The following is a 22648-nucleotide window of genomic DNA, read 5'->3' as shown; positions in this document are numbered from 1 at the left end:
ATGCCGAGCGGAGGGGAAGTCAAAGCGAGCCGTCGGGGTGACTAAGAGGAAATTGTCGCGCTATCAGAGGAACACAAGCCTGATTAGAAGTGGGCCATTATAGTGCAAGGCGCAGATAAGAGCGCTAAAGGCTTTGGGCCAACCATACACTGCAGATTTGCAAGATTGTGTCTCACACAGCATTTAAACCAAACGCAACACTCCATCATGCTCAATTGAAACACCTGGACACTTCATTAGGTACACTATCTCAAACCCTGCCGATTCAGGGTTAAAATCCCCAAGTGTAATTCACATTTGATATTTATATGACGTGTATCTAATGTGTTCACTTTATGAATTTGCACGTAACAGAAGCCAAATATGCCATCAAATTCTTTTAAGAACACTAAATCACTTGAACGGCCTACTCTTTGTACTCTTATCAAGAACATGAAGACGATTTATTCAAAGGCTCATCATCGGTCTGCTGTATTATTCACATTTATGGCTCGTTTTAGTGTTATCTGGCGCAGACTAAGGACCACTTAGTCAATTAAATTGATCTGGGAGGGCCATCTCATTGGAAAAAGGCCTTTTTTATCACCTCAATGTCCATAGTGATGCGTGTTACACAGACTGGCTTTGAGTGTGTGGATAATTGAAATTAGTATCATTAGTGACGCCACGTTTGAGATATTCCCACGCTCTTAATCTAAAGTAAAAGATTCATTTTAACAATTTTATTGTTTTCATTTGTACCTTCTCTATTAGGATAGACTTAGCCTGTGTATTTAAAAAACAAAATGCCCTTGAACACAAAAGTTTGCCCACAGCTCCCACTGGTGGCGCTGTGTGCAAACATGCATCAGAATCCAAGTTGGGAATAAAAACAAAGCTCGCGAGCCACCAGGAAGTCCACTTGGGAGGAAATGGCACCGCACTGTTTCGTAATGTCGGCCCTTCCTGGCGCCGGTGGGGTATTGGGGGCCTCGTGCGTCCAACGGCGTTAAACAAACATGATACACAAATTGTGTGTACGATGCGGTCGCGCTCGGCTTGCCATCGATTGGAGTCAGATGTTTGTGGCCAGAAGACGAGGACACCGTCATAGGTGGCTGGCCAGAAACCTGGAGCCTATTTCAGCTAGTTTTGCTCGAAAATGATTATAGAAAATAAATAACAAAATTAATAAAATGAGTAAGTATAATTGGAGTTCCTGCCATCCCCTCCCTCCCTTTTATATCAAGAGAATAGTTTTATTGGACGAAATAAAAGTCACTCTCACTCGCGTTATCTTAATTGTGTTCCCTCAAACATATTTGTCCGTTCTCCAAGGTTTCACAAAGCTAATAATAAACACAAGACATAAAACACCAACATGCACTTTTTATGCTAATTGCACCTTTAACTGTGCCAACACGTGCACAACACATGCAGGAGACCAACAATTGTGCGCCACTGCGCCCCCTGCTGTACAAATGCGTATTTTCTCACAATTTCAGTGGATAGACAAAAGTATTGGGACACAGCTTGCAGTCGCGCACTGAATAATTGTCCTCCAATGGCTGTTAGATGGCCAGCTGGCTTGTTTGTTGTTTTTTCCAATTTTTTTTTTTTTAATGATTAGCTGTTTTAGTTGAAAATGAGGACAGCTAACATTGGATAAATGTTACATTATATTGACCCTATTGGGGACAAGCAGTGAAGAGATGGACGTGTCATTCCATTACTTAAAAAATACATTTAAAGCACATCATTTAAATGATGGTTGATAAATGTCCCGTTTTAAAAACTTACTTGAGGCCACATTTGACCTCTAGGTGGCAGTGCTGTCCTCCAATCTGCCTTCAATGCAGTTTTTTGAAATATGAAATATATTTTTCCAACTATAAAATAATTTCTATTCAAATAAGTTTTATGGCATAATTATTTTTCTCATGCTGCATGTTTATCCAAATTAATGTAGTCTGCATCGTTTAACCGTTTAACCTTACAAATGAGTTACCAAAAAATAGGTCTCAATAGTGCAAGGTGTGAATACATAAATCATTTTTTTAAAACTACAACCAACAATTCTCTCACAGATTTCTGCTATTTTGTCCAAGTCCTATGATATTTCAAACTTTACGAATTCTCACATTGCACATTTATAGGTCATTTATTTCTACCGAATTTCAGTTCAGCATCGTCATGTCAGCAGACAGAAAATACATCCAGGACTTTTCTTGAAAATATAACATTGCACAATTTGAAATGTTTTGTACCCTCATGATGACCTGTGCGCCGTGTATCAGGTTAGATCTTACATCATATGCGTTTACCGGTCGTCTCTCGTCTCCACACGGGCCTCATGGCACCGCCGCCGACACACGAGCCCGTGGGCGAGCTGTGTCTGCTTCTGCTCAGGTCAAAGTGAAAATGATGCCGGACATGTTGTCCTCTCGAGGGGGGGGGGAGTTGCGGTTGTGCTGCTGATAGAGCCAAAGGCAGGAAGTGAAAACCTTTCAAATGATGTTTTATTACATTTATTCAAGTTTTCTACTTCTACTTGTTTTAATTTTATGTTTTTTAATTGCTTAAAAGTGACCTATAATCTCTCTTTAAGCACAAAAGCTTATCAGTCCATATATTATTTATTTGGGTTAAATAAATACACCAAAAAGTAAAGTTGGGTTATTTTTTTTACCCGTAGCTGTGACCAGCAAGGAGCTATTTTACAAAAGCACCGTCAGTGCTGCCAAGTCTGCGACTTTTCCGACCCCTCTCGCGGCCATTTTTCAAAAAAGCAACTAGCAACTCAAATTCCTGCTGAGAAATGGACAACACAAGCGGAATCAGTTTTCACATTGTTTTCCATATGACAAGAAATGAGCCTATTGCGAAAGACATTTATTTATACATTGTAAAAACGGTCATTTATCCACAAGTTGGCCCGGAGTATTTGCTTCCTACCCGCAAATATTTTGTTGAGGTTGCCTTGCCACCAGCTCTACACATTAAGACCAGGAAAGACGCAACATTAGCCTAATCATTATATCATTAGCTTAATGGCTTGAATGGTTTGGGAAAACCAGGAATAAACAACTTTTAGCAAGTGTAAGTGTTTTGTAGTTTCATAAATTATGCTGATACGCTTACGATAGCACAGTTAGCATTGTAGCTGCTGTGCAGGTGTGCTGTACCCAACGAAGCGGTAGTTGTTGTTTCCAAAAAGGACGTGGAAGATGTGGATTTGAAAGTCTTCCCAGAATTCTTTGCTGCCCGGCCAGCTAATGCGTTTAGCAGCATCATATACACGCAAAGCTCCAGTGGCCTCAAACCGGACGGACTTGGACGAACTTTACTGTTGACATCTGGAATATTCTTTGCTTTCCCTCCTCCTCGTCTTCTTCATCTTCTGTGAAAGCATCAGACAGATAAATGTTTGAGTGCACAAGATGGCGAGCGTTAACGGCGGGCGTCACTCGTCATTGACATCAACTCATGTCACACTGTTACTATCCTATCAAAATCACTTAAGTCTTCATTGCCCAAATGACATCATGACTTCTAATTGTAGCTTCTACACAGTGTCAAGCATAAACTGGTGTTCTGTTGCAGACCTTTTTCGGTGCCTTTTGGGGAATTTTCCAGTTCTTGCTGCCGTGGTTCTCTTCTTCTTAAGTCTTTTAAGTCCTCACGACTTGCCTGCCTATTTGAGCTTTCTGCTCTGAACTCTGATTGGACGATGCAGGCTACCATGGCGATTTCTTGCCTATCTGCCCGTCCGCCTGGATGAACCAAAAATTTCCTAAGCTAAACCAAAAAAAGTTTGAGGTAATTTTTGTATCTTTGAATATTGAACCACAAATATTTGTACACTACGTATGAGTGTATTTTAGGCCTACTCTTTCCTAACTGTAAATTCTTTATGTCTGACATGGATTTTTATGGGAAATCATTCCATTGGGGGTCAGGATTTTTGAAGAAGAAAGGTTTTTGAGTACCTTTGTAGACTTGGCTTAAAAAGAGACACTTCCCGTCTCTTTGTGGCACTTTAGGGTGTCCTATACATTGCGTGCGAGCAGCCCGATGACTGAAACTCAGCCGGCGTGTCTGCAAGGCGCCTCGGGAACCCCTCAAAGATGATGCGCTTCTGTTTGAGGGGTTCTGCCGAGCAACCCCTCTGAGAGGCGGCTCGCTCAATGCGGGCCTCTTCAAAGAGTGACTGCTCCCCAAGCAGGAAGTCCAGCCCTGTGCTGCTGCTTGGGAGCGGGAAGGAAGGTGATCTGTGATCATGTCACAACGCCAAAGCCCACGCATGCCAGTGGTCTGGAGACACCTCCCAGCAATCACTCTTTTAATAATAAAATAGGATCTGGATTACGACATAATAGCAGAGAGCTACAAAACATACAAATGCATTATTGGTATTTTAAAATGGTCTGCCTCGTTGGACCAGAGATATGCGTCAGCGATGCTGTCCTACTGTGCAGCCCCTGTTGTATTGTAATATAACAAATGAAGTGAACATTATGAATGTGAGCTCATGGATGAGAAGAAGTGCATCTTGGGAGATTCCCCCCTTAAGCCAGTTGTGAGCATGAACTCCACAAGGAAGCTGTTTCACTGGAAAAGAAGAAAGGTTCCAATCAGTCCAATCAGTTGCTAAAATCAACTCATTTGTCCCGAAGAGCCACAAAGCTGTTCCAAGTACAAACCGCTAGAGAGCAGTCTTTGCGGAGCAGCTATTAAGTCATTACGTGTTTGGAAGAAAAACCGAAACGGCTGCCAGGAACATCTCAGCGTGCCGCAGCAGGCCGGGGAAAAAAGAGATCTTGTGGCGCAGTGTCAATGAGATGTTTTCATTGTTGTAACTCAAAACAACACGGACTACACTCGCATACACGATTGTGGTCAGTGTGCTGAGGGGTGACGTCGTCTTTGTTTTTTTTTTATTTCTTCCTAAAACAAACTACAGTCCTAACTCATGTCTGAGTTTGTACATTGTTGTGTTAGCACTTTTAGGTCACGTTAGCACTTCTTCACAATGCACAAGATTGTGTCATCACTTCCCTCGTCAGTGTAAAAGGTCATTTTAGCACTTTACACACGTACAAAGTCATTTGAGGCACTTTATCGAAAATTTATTTCGAAAGAAACGCTGCTGCTGTTGCATTCACATCCATAATTTTATCAAAACACATCGCCAGCTACTGGCCTGGCATGCTTATTACAGAATGTCAGTGTGAACTGTGATCGGATATAGTAACTGTGAATATGCAAAGTAGCAAAAAAAAACAGTTTGAGGAAAAGTTGGCCCGGTCGATATTATCTTGCGCAAAGTTGCGGGCGAACTCTCACTAACGTCACTTAGCCTTGGATGCGTGACACGCCACTAATGTACCTCCACTACGTGCACTCTGAAGGAACCTTTGCCTGCACATGATTGCAATCATGCATGATCGTTTGCACGTGTGAGTGCTTTATCTCCCCTGCCACACGTACGCACACGTAGCGTTTAATGTGGGTAATGTAAACACAGCGGAGTGAATATGCATATGTTTAATTGAATCCCACATGGAGCCTTGGGGCTAATAAAGCAAATTATAGTAAGTAGTAGTGTTTTCACATTTTATGAAGCTACAGTAGTCTCGGTAGCCAACTCTCGGACCATTATGGTAATTATGTTGTCTCTGTTTGGCTAAACGTCGTTTCCAAGCGAGACGTGATGTCGTGCTTGCGTAATTTCTACTCGAGACTTTTGGGCTTTCTTGAGGGGGTTGTGATGTCATAGAAAGTGAAATGTCGGCACTGGTCATGGTTGAGGTATTCGACCACGTGGATAGTTTGTGACCTCATCTCCCACTTCCTCAGTTACGTTTAAAGAAAAGTAACTATATGGCTAGCGCACAATGGGAACGTGCTATCCAAATGCACAATAATAAGCTCCCAATGACAAACACATGGCCTGCTTTGTTATTGTTGGTTTTGAAGGACAAAACCACCAAAGCACATTACTACTGGAAAGTTTTAACCCCCCCAATAGAGTTGTTATACTAACTTGTCGAACTTTTTAAATTCTAATTCATATTATTCCGGGAGTATCTATGACCCTCTCCCCTTCCATTTTTTTAACTGGACCTTCCCGGCACAGTAGTCCAGTCGGATGCGTCAGTTCCCAGGTGAAGATATTTTCACCAGGGGTTCTAACTGTCAGACGGTCGAGATGAATGGAGACTCCTAATCTTGACACTGTGACGGAATACGTACACATGCACACAGGCGAGCTGAGAGTGACAGTAACAGGTTGTGGGCCTGGCAGGGGATTTGGAGATGTGACTCATGGCCAGTTCATTTATTTATAATGCGTCACACGTATTACTGAGGTGTGTTTCTCTTAAAAGAAACACGTGCACAATAAATTGAGATAAACACCCAAAATATAGTTTGGTCGTTCAAAAATAATCGGTGATCAGCAGCTGACAAAATCAACATCAGTTTCATCCTGTGCTTGCTAGCTGGCTTATAAGCTTAGCATTGTATGTTGTGGAACAGTTTCACATTTACCAGATGACATCACGGCATTTATTTTGCCGCTTTGCAGGTCATCCTTATGAGATTAACATTAGTTATGGTTTATTTTCATGGCTTCTAATTGGTATTTGTTGACGACAGATCATGACAGGAGCGGTGTGGAACTTATCAACACAAATAGACCCAGACTCCCATCACACGCTGACACACACACACACACTGCGGCTTGTGTGTATTTACTCAGCACACACGGAGGGAGGCGTTCTAATTGATGGCGACACACAGATGGCCGGCGGCCTGCGTGACCACAAGAGTAGTGGAGGCTGGCTCCCCGCCGTGCGGCCAGTAAAAAGAGGGAGCGATGCTTCATGGCTCAACAATTCACCGGGTGAACGCAAAGGCCGTCCTCCCATTTGCCTCAGACTTTGGAACCTTTTCCACTTTTTGTGGGAACGCGGCAAAGCCCGAGTTCACAACAATTAAAAAGTAAGCTTTACAAGGGCATGTGGTGCGAAGGCTGAAAATGACTGAACTGGACAATTCTGAAAAAAATTACAGATGGCGATTCATTGCGGCACATCAGGCGATTGAGTCATGCGTATTACAACATCCAGCGATTGAGTGCTTTAAAATTTGGTGATACTTGCGGGAAGTACGTGATTGTGACACGGGTTTGGGTAAGCAAATTTGGTTCATGCGGCCACAGCTGTTTGCTGTGTGTTGAAAAAAGTCAGGAAGCATCCACCAGAAGACTTTCCTTTTTCCCCAAGCCAACATCCCACTCATGTTGTTGAATCACAGCCTTGAATTTCCATATCGTGCATGTCATCGATGTGGGAGAGAAAAAAGGGAATGCCGCCAGGTGGATTTGCGCGCGATCGAAACACAGAGGACAGCATCCGGGTGTCAAAAAGCAACTTAAGGGGGGTGTCCATGAGCACGAAGGAGCTGGAAAGGAGTCGGCTGGACTGCTCCCATGTGGGTGGCTGCTTTCTCGCCGGCAGACAATGTCCCTTTTAAAATGGCCGCGTCTGGAAAGCCCATTAGATGTGCATATAAAATTTCCCTTGTGATTAATACTAGTGGATGCGGCAGGCCAGCTACTCCAACATGTGGCCGAAGGCCTGCAGACTCCGCCTCCGGGGTGTCGCGTTTCCCTCTACCATAAACTGGCTGTGCTTTCCCACCTTGAGGAGGAGGGCTCACTGTCAAGGAGGCCTCACCAGACCTGTGAAAAGGGCCGGCCCCAGCGCCTCAGCCCAGCAGTTGAGCATCCAGCTCTAGCAAGCCAGTCCCAGAAAGCACCCGAGGACCCCGCAGGAGTGCGAGCGACGACGGGGGGGTCACAGAGGCGTCGCGTCCTCACGCCGTCAAGAGGGACTTCATTGACTTTTTTCCAAGTGCCACCATGGACCAGCCGGCCAGCAGCTGCATGAGGAGCGCCCACCCCAGCAGCCCCATCTGGGGGTGCATGCGGAACCCTCACTCGGGCGTCCCAGGCGCCAACCTGCAATCACCCTACCAGCAAGCCCCTTTTTCCCTGCACCAGAAGCCAGAGTTTCTGGCCTACACGGACTTCTCCGGCTCCTGTCTGTTGCCGCATGCCGCCGCCTATCCCCGTGACGACAGGCTCTACCCGGACAGCCAGGGAGGCTACCAAAGGCCCGACTGGCACTTCAACCCTTGCGAAACGCGGGGTCGGGCCCTTGAGGCCTGCCCGCCCGTGGTCGCCTCCGCCGCGGTGGGGGAGGGCGCGGGGTCCGAGCTGGACAGTGTGGGAGCCGAGCGACTGCCGGGGAACTTGCCTGGGTGCCCCGAGGGGGAATACTCGCCTCAGAGCGTGGCATCGGGCGACTCCGACAAGAAGAGCGGCGGCAAGAGGAAGAGAGATGGCACAGGTGAGGAGACACATCATATTAGTTTCTCCACATGTGTAGAAATTGTAACAGTTGTACGATTTAATTGCAAACGGAAAATTTATCTTTAATATTGATAGCTAGATTCTATTGTATATCTAGCTAGAAATACATATGTAGCAAATATATATGATCTATAAAATATCTGTAAATGTATTTAAAATACTGCTATATTCTATTGCTAGCTCGATAGCTAGCTACTGTAGCTAGATAAATAGATAGCATCATTAAACTGTTATTCTTTTAATCAGTTTTTAATCACTCATGTAAAGGTCCTAATGCGTATTAATTGTAAAATTTCCAAATGTGCATATAATAGTAAGTCTGTTATTGAGCTGTCTTAATGCAAAAAGAGCAATGGTAGTTTTCTCCTCACAATGTCATAAGAACGGCAGCTAATTTATTTTAATTAATTGGCAGCAACGGTTGTAAAATTACCCCTGCATAGGTAATCTGTGAAGTCACGCTTCTGTGCTTGGCTGTCAAATGATGTTAATTGGTCCACAGACAATTTGTGGCTTCCACTCAAACAGTTTGCGTGCCCCTCCGCCGCCCGCTTGCTTTTACAGCAGCTGGCTGTGCGGAATATTTATTGGGGGTGGGGTGTCGGAAGGTCCCACCAGGTGTTCGGTCCCGCAAGGACGTTGCCGGCCGACCTGAACGCCATTAAGCGCCGACACCTAAACTTAAGTGTGACATTTCTGGCGATTTGTTTTGTTTAAGTGCACCATCTGCACTTACACATGTATTAAATGCACATCTGGATTTGCAGAAGTTCACTTTCTGGCTAGAACTTCTGGCAAAGCTAACAGTTGTCAAATTAGCGTTGTTTGAAAGTTAAATACGATGACGTCATTTTGTTGTAGTCCGTAATATTCCATCACTCGTGATTTGTTTACACATTTAATAGTCACTGCAGACCGAAGAGCTGCTGTTTAACGGTTTAAATGCAGTATTTGTAAAAAGGAAAAGATAAAAACAAATTTAATATAAATTCTTGCGCACATAAAGAAACTCCAAAATTTAGAGAGAGAATGATGTGGTGTTAATAATAATATTAATAATGAAAAAAAGGCGACGATTAAAATTTTTAACAGACAGTTTTTTTCAGGGAGGAACATTTCATTAAATGATTTCTTGTTGACAGCTTAAGTTTTTAGATTTTTGTTTTCATTCGAAACAAATTTGTCATTGAAACTTTATTTTTGGAGAACTTTTTTAGAGTTTTTTTGGGGGGGAGGAAGATTTGTTTTTTTATAGATTTTTTGAGAAAATCATTAGAATTTTTTGCCACTAAGTTGCTCTTATAGAATTGAATAATAACATTGTCACAGGATCAGCTTCAAATTGCAAATAATGATAACAATCTTATATTGATGCGACTATTATGTTCTAAATATATTTTTAAAACTGCAATTTTTACTGCGGCTTTTTCTGCCTTAAAGTGACATTGTTAAAATATGCCAACCCCTGTGGAGACGTTTGAGGCATCTCCTGATGGATGTGTTGTCAGGTAGAGTTGAGTTAATGTAGGGGTCTCCGCGGGACTCACACACACAAACACACACACGCTCATCTCTGTTCCTTTGTTGGCAGCTTTAACGATGTTCCGCCGCATTCCTCCACTAAGTCGGTCCCCGTGTGGCTTGCATGGCCAAATGGACAAATTAGCCAAATGTCGACCCCGCTGTGTGCGATTCTCGGTGGTCCTAAAATTAGCGTGCCCTGACCGTTAAAGTTTGTTGGTGTCATAAAAATTAAAGGCGCTATTTTTTTTTTTTGTCTTGCTTGAAAAAATGTCCCAGCCCAATGAGTTTCTCTTCTGATCCTCTCCCAGACACACCGGAGTCAGGGTGCAAGGCCGACACTAACTGCAAGGCCCGCAAGGAGCGCACGGCCTTCACCAAGGAGCAGCTGAGGGAACTGGAGGCCGAGTTCACCCACCATAACTACCTGACCCGCTTGCGCCGCTACGAGATTGCAGTCAACCTGGACCTCACAGAAAGACAGGTATAAGACCATAAACAATATGTTGGTATTCTGCATACGTGGGAAAGGAGAGAAGCTCATGAAGAGCTGCTGTCAGCCACAGCTCACGGCCAGACACTCACATGCAGACTTGCGGTCATCACATTCAATGCAACAGGCCCCGCCTCTTAAAGGCACTTAAACAAATTGCATCACATCGCCTACAATTACGTACTATGCTAGCGGTTTGTTTCAATCAAATGCAGGAGGACGAAAGCTAAAAAAAATAATTGACTTATTCGGTCTGTTTTTCCCAGTTTGTACTAAAAATTGTTTTTGCACAAATTGATGAAAACTTCATTCGTACAAAATGAAGTTTGGCCAGTATTCCTTTTGCAATGCAACTGGAATCGGCGAAAATAAAACCTCCCGCTCCTTCCGTCACACGAAGTCATTGCCGTCGTCCAAATTACAATGAGCAGATGTTTTCCTGCCCGGACTCTTGCGGTTCTCTTCGCATGACGTGAGGCTTTAGTGAGGGGGCGCCATCAAACCGGGCCGGCTATATTAAAAAGTCCGGTGTCCCGGCTAATGAGACAGCGGTGCCACGGTGACCGCACGGAACGGCCGTCTGCTTCTCAAAATGGAATTCCCAGACAGCTGGAACGCGACGGCGGCCGTGTTCCATCCTCGACGTTGTTGTGATGTCCTTTCCATCAGTCGTCATGAAGGACAGTGGACGGCAAAGAAGGGGGATCAGGATGTTGGAACACATCATATGAGGATGGATGAGGAAGTGTCCATGTCCAACTTCTACAAACTTGATCCAAAAAAATGAGGGGAAAAAAATAAAAAGGATGATCAAGTTCTAGTTTTCCATAAAAAAGAGGACAGCGAATTGCCTTCTTGTTTTGATTTGGCATATTTCACTTTAAACGCTATTTTTAGATGCTCGGTTTTTCATAATTAAAAAAAAAAAAAAAGCAAGCACGAGTCGAAGCAAGAAGCGCTTGAGTGTCACCATCCACTCATTTGTTGTGATCCATTATGAAGAACTTCCTGCCGTTCCCTGCTATTCTCGGTGTCAAAGTATTTCCTATTGACGAGTAAGGAAGATGAGTGAACCGACATCCTGTGTCGGTAAACGAGATATGTTGAAATAGTCTGACTGAAAGGCTTTTGAAAAAAAAGTCAAAACTGAACAAAATTCAGATTCTGTCATAATACGGCGATACAAAAAAAAACAATTACTAATAATATATCTTGTATCTTTTCTCCAGGTGAAAGTTTGGTTCCAAAACCGGCGGATGAAGTGGAAGCGGGTGAAAGGCGGACAGTCGTCGTCACCCAACGACCTGGAGAACGACGACATGGACTCGGCCGCCTCGCCCAGCTCTGACTGAGAGGCGGCAGAAAGAAAAAAAGGCACCAAGACGGAACGCTGGTCAAGTCTGACCTCGCTACGAAGGAATCCAACAATTCCAAAGACTATTTTTAATTTGTGTTCCCAGGAAGAGAAGTATGTGTGCTTTTCCAATGTACATAGTTGATTGATGTCCACCATGATCTCAGTTTTGTTTGTGAGCCATCCATCTTGAATATTGTGAGAAGCCTCCTGGATGGGCAAGACTGGATGTCATCGCCATTTTTGTCACGTGACTGCAACAATCTGCAGAGACTCAATAAAAAAAAGTGCATTTTTTTTTCTGTGTTTTTTTTATACTGTTTGAATGTTAGCGATAAAAACAGATGTTGACTGGTTTTTTTTTGCGCAACTAGAATAAATCCTCTGCAATAAAACTGGCAAAATATCTTCAGCATTTATTTCAAATGCTGCACAAACAGAAGCAAAATGAGTTTCATGAAATTATTTTTTAGCTTACACTGTCCTTATTTTTTCCGTAAGAGAATAATACATAAGATTTCAGTTGCACACCATCCATTGTCCGTGTCAGATCTGTACCTCCTGGACATTCCAGGTCGGGTATAACAGCCAAGTCTTCCTGTGTGGGGGTCACGTGAACTCATCCTGCCTAATGGGGACCATGGCTGTCCAAGGCGTCACATAAATCCCTGCCCATGGTGGCGTAATTATCATTAGTGATGTCACGCAATCCTCTCAGAATGAGTGCTCATCAAGTCGCCGTCATCCTGTAATGCGTCTTAATCCCAGGAAATGTTTTCACGCTGCAACAAGCATTACTCACACCTGACAGTGCACCCTATAGTTAGCAATAGTGTCCTCCAATGACATCATTCTTTCTTGTTTAAAGTTAGATTTATTATAAAAGGTATTCATTTATATATATATGTGTGTCTGTCAATTCTATATGGCATAGTGGGGTCTTGTGGCCTGACCTTGAGGGTGTTGCTACTTCCTGTCCTAAAAAGTACCTCTGAGGCTGTTACGTCATCGTTTAGAAAGAAAACTTGGATGGAGAAATAAAATAAAATCTTGCGTATGTGTGTTGCGTCTGATAGCATCATTCCGGGCAGCGTCTGACTCCCAAAACTGAAGCCGCCGCACACTCTTTAGTACGGAAGCATCTGGATGAGGCCAATTTGATCTCAACCTGAGTGAAACTAGACAAGCCCACGCACAAGGGAGGGGGGAGTGCGAGGTGGGTCGGCACCAGAGGGAGATTTAAAAAAGAATCTTTCTGCCTGACCACTTGCGTATGATGGAAAAGGGAAATAATAGGTGGGTATGGGCGAGAGGACGGCTTCTCAAGTACAGGATGTTGTTGTAGCAGGTAGCCAGTCATCCAATTTCCTGCTTCCCAAAGAAAACAAGCTTTTGAACGGCGCGATCGTACAATAGTGGGCCTATGCTCGCCCCGCGGACCACCAAACAAAGCCTTTGGAGGTTACTGCCCTTTGGCTCCGTCTGCAGGGACCGTGTTGGCGGGAGGGGGATGAATACACGCACACAGCAGAGGTCAAGTGTTACTGTACGCCTGACCGGTGCAAGCCCCCCCCACCCCCTTTGCAGCTGCTGGGGGTAGATCCTGTGCCCACCCCCACATCTGAACCTCTTTCAGACTCTATTATTGTATTAGGGCTAATAGTAGTCCAAATAAACCGTGTCCAATTGTAATCATAGTATTAATATCAGCAGTGTAAACTAATGAGGCTGGAATGTTGTTCTTGCGCCGTGGAGGCTCCTCTTAAAGGCGTAGCGCGGTCAAATTAATGGATTAGTTGAGTTTGGCGGTTTGTGTGATTGCTGCATGTTGAGGTAGGCATAACATTGGTTTCCTCTTCCATTTAGCTGCGGGAGAGACTAAATATTATCTCATAGCTTCGTTTTTTTTTTTTTTACACTGATTTGTAATGACCTCATTTAAATGAAAAGGCCGTGTGATCATCTTTATTTAACCCGCCTGCTAAATTGTGGCTCACAATTGACCTATGGTGAAGTCATTGGTGTAATCAAGTGTGAATATTGATTGAAATTGTGAATAATGGTTAATAATAAGGTGTGATTGGTTTAATGATTTCCCCCAAACTAAAAATATTGCTTGTAATGGTGAATAATGAGGTAATAATGTCTAAGTCATTTTTATTAGACCTCACCATTCCTTGATACTTAATAATATACTCATCCTCTCACATCATCTTAATTGCTTTTGAATAGACGGCTGAAAATGTCGCGTTTGTGGCGGCAAACGTATGTTGCAGTTGTGAGAGCAGCTGCGCACTTTCCATTTAAAAAAAAAAAAAAAGTTTCCAGTGATGAATGATTCATACCGAGCAAGTCGCTTTCATGACAAGGCGTCAAAGGCCGCTGCAAAGTTGAAAAGACTGAAAATTACTGGAACAAATTATGAATATTTCACAACATGTACTTCTGATTTGATTTGTTGGCAGCAACGATCTCGTAGTGCTACTTCAGATTTTGTTTGCGGTCAAAAACATTTCAAACCAAAAATAGCCCGAAAGTGGCTACAAACTCAAAACCAAATCATTTTTCTTACATTTAAAGGCTATAAAAGTAGTTAGGGAAGACCCCTATTTAAAATTTTTACCCTCCGTTTCTCATTGATTTGTACTATGTACGCTTTCATCCTCCCACACATGTTAGACAGAACTCAGCCAAGTGCAGGCGTGACAGGGGTTGCTGGGGGGCAGTTAGTGTATGGCGTGTCGGCCGCACATCCTCCCAAGATGGCCGTTGAGTCCAAGGGAAGCATATCAGGAGCATGTGTTTGCGTGTGTCTGCATGCCATTGAGCTTCTTTTGTGGCTCATGTGTTTCTGAGTACCTGCGGGCAAAAAATCCAACCTGATGAGTGGACCCTCGCACATAATGCAGAAGGATCCCGCCATCACCCCCCAACTCTATCGTCTCATGTGATTGGCGAGTCCCTCAGGAGGAATAAATACTACACTTTCCGCAGCGCAATCCGTCAAAGCTTAGAAGCCGAAACCTTAAATTATCAGACTTCCTGCCAAATACTGCTTTTTGGACGTCGTGTCCCGCCCACTCCGGCGTTTGCTGATGCTGACCCGACACCCCCGGAAGTTCGACCGACGGTTCTACTCTGCGAAGCATCACGCGACCGACCGCTCCATCACCGCGTGAAAACACTGAAGGCCTTGTTCGACAGGAAGCTCACACGCCGGCTACTGCTCAGTGTCCGACTTCGAAATATTCCCAAATGTCATTGTAATTTTTTTTTACTTTTTGGACCATTCCAGTGTCCCATCCCTGGTCTCGCTGCTTCTTAAGTAGAAGTTTGGAACGTGCCCAAAATGGGCTCCAAACCAACATGGCCAACTTTCCGTTCCATTTCAAGCTTGGGTCCTTGAGACTTTTTACAATGACAGATGTCTCCCGCACTGCTGGAGACTTCAGGAGCCCTGAGTATTTTTTTTTTACGCAGTCAGCTTCCAGTCAAGAGGCCGTGTTAGTCTTTAGTTGTCCCAGGCTCTCTCCGGCAGCCGTGACACTTTTATGATGGCAATCCCCAGTAGCCCCAGTGCACTCTGGGAGCTGACGGGTGATGGATGAGTCCTCTGCTACCCCATGGCACCCCCCACCACCACCATCACCACCAGGACTGCCAGTAAAGGTCGTCCTGTTTAGATAACAAAGTTGAAGAGGTCAGGCTTGGATTCTTTACTGTCCACTCTTCTGAATTGTCTTTTTGGGCACCTTTGCCGATTATATTGTAACACCTGACAGAATAAAAGTATTGTCACTATAGTTGGTGTACAAGATTAAATTTCCGTAAATTGCTTTTATTAAAATTGGATATATTGAATGTGAGTTATTAGTGTCCCACCTCTTTTTTGCTTCATAGTCTCGGCATGCAGGTGGACCGTTTGACGTGCTGTTCAACAACAGCACAGTAAAGAACCCAATACGTGATTTTCCCTGACGTATTGTTCACGTATGATGTCACCAGTCGGAGTTAATCACCAATTAACCTTTTACGTTAGCATGAAAGGCAGTTTAACGCGTTTCAGGGCTGCTCACGGTTGCTGAGCATCAGCCGCACGTTTAACGGCCCCCCTTGTAATAAATTCCAGGGATTTGGGTTTCCACAGAAACTTTCGGACCCTGAGAAGGCAGCTATTCCAGTACAGGTGTTGTCATTAAAAAAAAAAAAAAAAGAGGAGGAGGACCCAAGGCTGCATGAGGTCATGCTGTCAAAAAAAAGCTGCAAGTAGGTTTACATTTTTTGTTTGAGGTGAAAATGTGCTGCCGGGCTTCGGAGCACAGTAAACACACTTTAGTCATGGGAACAGTGAGGCAAAGCTTTTATAATGTCCTCAGCCATATTTTTATGTCTGCATGTGGACTCACGCCAGCTTCTTCCATTGGGATTCTAACCACGTTTATAAATAATTGGCAGCGCTGAGAACTTAGGTCAATTTTCCAGGTATCTGTACTCCCTTTTTTTTTCCGGACTATTTACTTTAACTCCTTGCATTTGAAAACTCATATCTGTACTTTCTACAACTTACTTTATCAAAATGTGCTTGGAATGCTAACACTTGTTTGGAAGGATTTTGTAAAGTTGTTGTGTAAAACCTAAAGGACTGCACGTTAAAGCGTTTAGTAAATAAACAACTTAAATAAATTAGCTTTCATATAAATTCATGGTTCATTTGTCTTTATTTGTGCGTAAGCCGAACCTAAAAGAAAAATATTTTTGTATTGTCAATGTGATTTAATTTATTGTTTGTTAAAAAGAAACACATGGGGAGAAAAAAAAGTAATATTAAGTTGCAATTGCAGTATATAAAAGATCCCACGTTTTATCAATTATTTAAAAAAAATTCAGTCTCTGTGCTTTTTCATTCTGATTTGGTAAAGGAGTTAAATCAGTACTTCAACTATTACCCTCCACTTTTTTACATAACTCACGTCTGTTTAAGAACAAAGTGTGAGTACTTTTGCCACCTCTGGTAATTGGCTGTATTGGGGAATAATACCTCACCGGCGTTGCAGCTGACTTCAATAAACGGACATGCAGTCACCCACTTGAAAGGGCGCAGACGCTCGCTTTCTTTTTTTTTTATAATGGCGTGCAAGCCAATAGGGCGCACCAGCTCTCGGCCTGGCTTCCATCCAAAGCAGCCTCAGGAGAACCAGGCGGCTGTGTCCCACCCACCTCCAGCCCCGCATCCGTCTGCCCGTCCACCAGCCGGGGCCCCGCGAGGCCTTTGCAAAGCCTCTCGCGTGACTTTCGAATGTGTGCGGGAGCCTGGCGTTTGTTATTTTTCCCCGCACTCACACTGTCTTTCATCAGAACGTCGTCCTGCAGCCCACAGACTCTCTCTCGCTCTTACTCGGTATACGGTTTCATGGTCTCGGGCCCCCGTCGGCTGCAGCACGTGGGCGGATGATTTCTACCACATGGGAGCCCCGCGAGCCCACGCACTCGCTGGAACAATAGCCGAGCTGTCAGTATCGGCCTCGAGCCGGAGGAGGACGACGAGACGGGCGGGAATGAGGTCAGCATCCTTCACACCCGCAAAGAGTAAAAACACATTACGTCGCTTCCATGCGTGGCGGCGTACACATGAACCCTCAAATCTCATCTGTTGCACTACAGCCAAAAGCCTTAAGTACCAATACCTAATATTGGCAACCTCCACCGGTACCCAATAAATTGAGACAGCCCGATAATGGAGATGCTGGTTAATTTTTTTTTTTTTAATTCACGTGATGTGGATTAAACCAATGACAAAGCAGAGTGGGCAGTCAAACACTCGCCAGACTTTCTTTTTTACCCCTTTGGCATAACTAAGAACAGCAGCATCAAATTTTCACTGAAGTCCTCTTTTCAACATCTTTATGAAGCCGGAAGCGCTTTTTTCTCCGACGACCCAAATCCTAGTTAAAACCCCAAGGATTAAGCCCTCAGAGCGCAGCCGTCAGCCAGCTGCAGGGCCGTTGGAATCGCACTCCGACTTCCTGTGACACCTCAGCCTCCCCGACAAGTGAGACACGGCGTTCCAGACACGTGTGCGCTCTGCGGATACTTTGCGTGTTAGCGAATTGGCGGGTGAGCCTCCCCCATCTTGGATACGGTTTTATCCCGCCGTGACATTGTTTGTCAGGTCGGATGTGGATTCTGCCGGGGTTGAGGAACGCCAAGTTTTTGTTGGACAAAGGGCAAGACGATAGCCCTCCACCGTCTACTCTTGGTGTCTGTTTCTGGACAGACATTTGGCTCACGTCCTCTTAATTGTCTGGAAGCAAATTGAGGAAAATAGCAACAGGCAATGGGATGGGAAATGGGAAGTAGGGAGAGGGAGGGGGGAAAGGTGAGTGAAGGTAGTCTGGGTGAGGAACAACGAGCAGGAAAGCTGGCCGGAGAGCGTGGAAGGTAATTCCACTGTAGGGGGTTCACAATGGGTCAAAGCGTAACAATATGCGTCTAAGGCCATTGTGTGATGCTGCTAACATCCACGCCCAATGATTGCACTGGGAAAAAAGTCCTCACACACTCCCAGAGAGAGCGAGAGTTCATTTTTGTTCCCTCTCTTGTTTCTTTTAGCATGCAATAGACACGTTACAATTATATCATCTGATGGTAGCCTGAACGACCCGACAGTTTGTTATGCCAGTCAGCAGGAGTTAGCTCCAACCAAAACAAGCGCGGGATCACATTGGTGTTTGTTTCACTGTTTTCCCTGGACATGGTTTTTACCCCACTGCCCCCGAGCGATAGCAACACGAGCCATTAGCACCAACCATCTGTGAACGTGGATTCACGTTGACCCACCGCGCCGAAAACAGCGCCGTGCTCCGTCCAGAGGGAAGCAAAGACAACATGGCCGCGGAGGAAGCGTGCTGTCGGCAGTTCCTGGAGGCCCGTTTAACGTCGAGTCACGTCAGCCGTGAATAACACCATCAAACATAACATTTTTCATCTCAAAGCAGTCAACCGCTTCATCCTCTCTGCACTTTCTTCCTCTCTAAGCTCTCACAACATGCATTTTTGTACTAAATGTTGTCGTACAGTACCCCTAAATTATTTGCAATTTTTTTAAGAGCGCTGAATTAACCCCGCATCAAAAGGTAACGGGCCCAGAGGCGGGCACCAGCTGACGGGACACCAAAAGGCCATATCGGGTTCCACGGTGCCGTCCCCGCAGAGGGCAGAACTTTCACCAAGGCTGTCGGCACCTCTGGGTGACTCCCCCCCCCCCAACCACGAACACCCCCCCTCAATCTCTGCGTACTGTCATCATCACCAATGTTCATAAGCTTGCACTCTGCACAGTGCGGCTCCCCCGCTCCATCATCCTCGGCCACTCTGTTCACACAAACACCGAGAACGGGAACACCGATCGCATTCCGTGCTGACTTTGGTCTGAACGGGAAGTCTCAGCTAGTCAACTAATTCCTGCCAGGCTATCATCTTACAACCCCAGTCTTTTAGTTATTACAACACGCCTGTTCAGCCCGACGTGGTCTGCTTTGGACCAACCCCCCTTGCCCCCTCCAATCAAAGAGAGCTTCCGCCGCAGGTGTCTGGACCTGGCTGGTCCTCCTGCTGTCAGTCCTGCTCTCCTTTGACGAGCGCTGAAACTATGGCGGCCTCCCACGCTCCCTCTCCGGCGTCCAGCCCGAACAGATTGTTCTCATTTGGACCGGTTCGGGTCGAGGGCTACATATACTCACACCCACACGTGCACACATGAATTTTACAAGTGTGAGCAGCTGGTTTGGGCCGCAAACCTCAGTGGGGAGTTGAGATGCTTCGATATACCAAAACCAATGCTGTATAGGCCTCAACATCAATGTTAACAGGGCATCCAAAGCAAGACCCAAATCAGTACTTGGACCAAAATGTAAACATTGAAAGGTTCTACTCAAAACATTCATCAGCCACCTGAGCCCGGAACCTTAATCAAGACCCAGGATGACATCTTAAGCCTAAAACTAGACACAGAGTATACCTAAACTAAGACCTCACCCCTTATGTGTGGAAAGTGGAGACAACATGAAGGCTTTTGTAGTAATTAAAGGTAGAAAGGAATGAAGCAACCTTTTGATAAAAGCAAAAACTAATTCCACTGTGACATGAAGATCAGAAAGGAGGACTTGCTCCAGCACGGTAGCTCCAACACCAGCACCACGACCTCGTCTTCCACCACCTCCTCCTGGCCTCGCATGGGAGACCATGTTGTTTGTCTTGCATAAATGGTTTCAGAGCGTGACAAAATCACAGTCTCCAGTTCCATATTTGCCTCAGACTAATCCCTGCCGTGCTTTATCTTGGACGAGACACGGGCAAAAGGAAAAGCGGGACAGTGGTGTTGTTGAGGGACTGGGGGGGGGTTATAATACAGTTGGAGGGGGTGGACGTCTCGTCTGGACACACTCTGAAAAACACTTTTTTGAAGAAACCCGATCAGCAGCGAAAACAAGAATGAAGTCAGATCTTTATTGAAGGTGGCCAGCAGGATGTGAGATCTCCAGAGGAGAGAAGACGAGGAGGTCGAAGGGTGGAACCCAAGACCCCCACCATCCCCCCTCACCGCCCTCCTTCCCCCATCCCAAACTGTTTTCTGAACGCTTGCCAGGAAAGTTTAATGGCTGTGGAATTTTGACAGGAAAAAGCAGCACTGGAAGTTTGACAGGAAGTGGGAATTTGTGTCTCACCAAGGCAAGAACGCGCAGGAGAGGAAGAGCGTCAGTGCGCGTTTCCAACGGCGTCCCCCGGGAGAGATGGAGGGGGGGTGCTTTGGGTTTTTGCGGGAGGCTGCAGACTGACAGGACGTGATCATCTGGCCTCAAACATACATGAACGCCCGTGAAACAATGCGCATACGCAAAGAGCACACACATCATTTACATCGCATGCGGAGCTGAAACAAGATCTTGAGTTCGACGCACACTCATGTGGAAGCTCGCAGCAGCTGCTTCTGACTCACGGCTCCCACCGCAGAAGAACCTCCGCTCTACTCTACTTCAACATACACCAAACGTCAACCTACTACGAGGAAAACATCAGCGTCAATCACATCCAGCGACGGTGGCGGCGCGGCGCTCTCGCAGCCTCTCACCATGTCACCACTTAATGTCGGCACATGTGCTCCACTCCCCATCCTTCAACCCACACCTCCCCGCCGCCTGGCCTCCAGAGACAGATGCCGAGACATGGGGACAGACGGGCCCGGCGACCCCCCACCCACACCGACCGTCCAGACGATCGCAGAACTCAGCATCAGAGTGGGCGCTGTCTTAAAAAAGTGTTCAAGTTGAGTTTCCCATATCTGTAAAGAAATACAAGTCTTTATTGAGTGTGATGCTGCTCACTTTGAAAGCAATTACACAAAACGGCCTCACCAAATGGTCCCAAAGGTCGGCCCGGCACTAAAATGTTGCCGTCGGAGGCATGTGTAACATTTGACACGGCAGACGCAAACTTTTGGCACTGTTGTACAAACGGTGAGCTCAGCTGGACGTTGAAGGAGACTCGAGGCTACTCAGCACAAATTTGTTGTACACAATGGGACATTTTGAACACAATCAATGTGAAACTTGAAATGGTCATGCAGGCATGAAATGAAGTCAATGAAGTTATATGTAAGATCAAAAAATATGTCAATACAATGGATAATAAAAGTCTACACACCCTTTTGTGCACTCATGTTTTGCATTTGTATACTACAAAGGTTTTTAGTATTAATATTGATCATCAACTAAAAAGTAAAATAAAAAAATGATAATATTGATGTTTCGAAATTGGAAAAGACAAAGCCGTATTTCAGCAATGAGAGAGATTATGCACAAATTGCTTGTGTTTCCTAATGGCAAGTCCAAGTCTGACTATCAAATCCTTATAATAAAAATATCGTATAAAAATGTCTTTCCTCATTTGTTTTTATGCTGTGTGATCTTTTCCATGATTTTACTTTTATTTTGTGGCTGTTGGGATTGAATTTAAAGTGTATAAAAGTATGTGTTTTATAATGAATGTTGGGGATCATCGTATCCACATATCTCATTTGTGTCCTTCACTTTGAATCAGGAAGCATAAATTTGAAAAATATTTTATACCATTGCGTGCATGTCTCCTCCTGCCAGTTGGCCTGCAGTGTATACAGGTGTGTAATCCAGTTTGGAATGTCAGAGACACTTGGGCCAAACTTTTGAATTTCTTATTCGTTTTCCTTGTGCTCCTATTTTTTTTTTATCGTCATGGCGCATCACACGGCAAATCTCAGCACAGGATCAGTTGCTACCTGTCGCCAGGTTCGGGGGCACGAGGGGGGGAGGGTCTCGGCGGGCCCGGGACGGCGTCCACGGTAGCGGAGGGTCCTGTTTACTCAGCTGCGCAACTCCAGAGAGAAGAGAGGATGTGTTTGGGGCATCATTAATCACGGCCGCTGCGGAAGAGATAAACAGGCCCGACCCAGCAGGGATGCTGCGGCTACCACCGTTAAGATGGGGTGTAGCGGGGAGGTCACGCACGGGATGGGGGGAGGTAGGGGAGTGGGAGGGGAGTGTTGTGCACACCAGGGGTTTGACCATAACACTTGCTCTTTGGTTCCACATCTGCATGCCTGTGCAAGCTTGTAAATCTGCATTCCTGCTCTGCAGCGGCTGCAAGTGCATGAACCTAAAACAGCCTTTTTTCCTCCTTAACAGCTTTGCCGTTAAACTGCACCTCATCTAATCAATATGCATTTTATTTATGTATTTTTTAGACATTTAATTAAGTAAGAACCCCCTTCCACCCACCCATCCATCCATCCATCAATCTAAAGTTCAGTAGTCGTCAAGAGTGTTATTTG

The 22648-nt window shown here is 45.1% G+C and overlaps 1 protein-coding gene across 1 annotated transcript; it reads left to right on the top strand.

The window, feature by feature from the left end:
- The first annotated feature begins 1858 nt into the window (after nt 1-1858).
- meox1 (mesenchyme homeobox 1) lies at nt 1859-12084 on the top strand. The gene is made up of 3 exons (XM_088359587.1): nt 1859-8396; nt 10252-10424; nt 11663-12084. Exons 1-3 carry the CDS (start codon nt 7907-7909, stop codon nt 11783-11785), a joined length of 786 nt encoding a protein of 261 aa, XP_088215713.1. The 5' UTR covers nt 1859-7906; the 3' UTR covers nt 11786-12084.
- The last annotated feature ends 10564 nt before the right edge of the window (nt 12085-22648 follow it).

This window comes from Syngnathus floridae, chromosome 18 (assembly GCF_059516105.1).
Source record: "Syngnathus floridae isolate MCC-2025c chromosome 18, RoL_Sflo_1.0, whole genome shotgun sequence".
Taxonomy (NCBI): Eukaryota; Metazoa; Chordata; class Actinopteri; order Syngnathiformes; family Syngnathidae; genus Syngnathus; species Syngnathus floridae.
The sequence above is the reverse complement of the archived record's forward strand: the minus strand, read 5'-3'. Positions and strand labels throughout refer to the sequence as shown.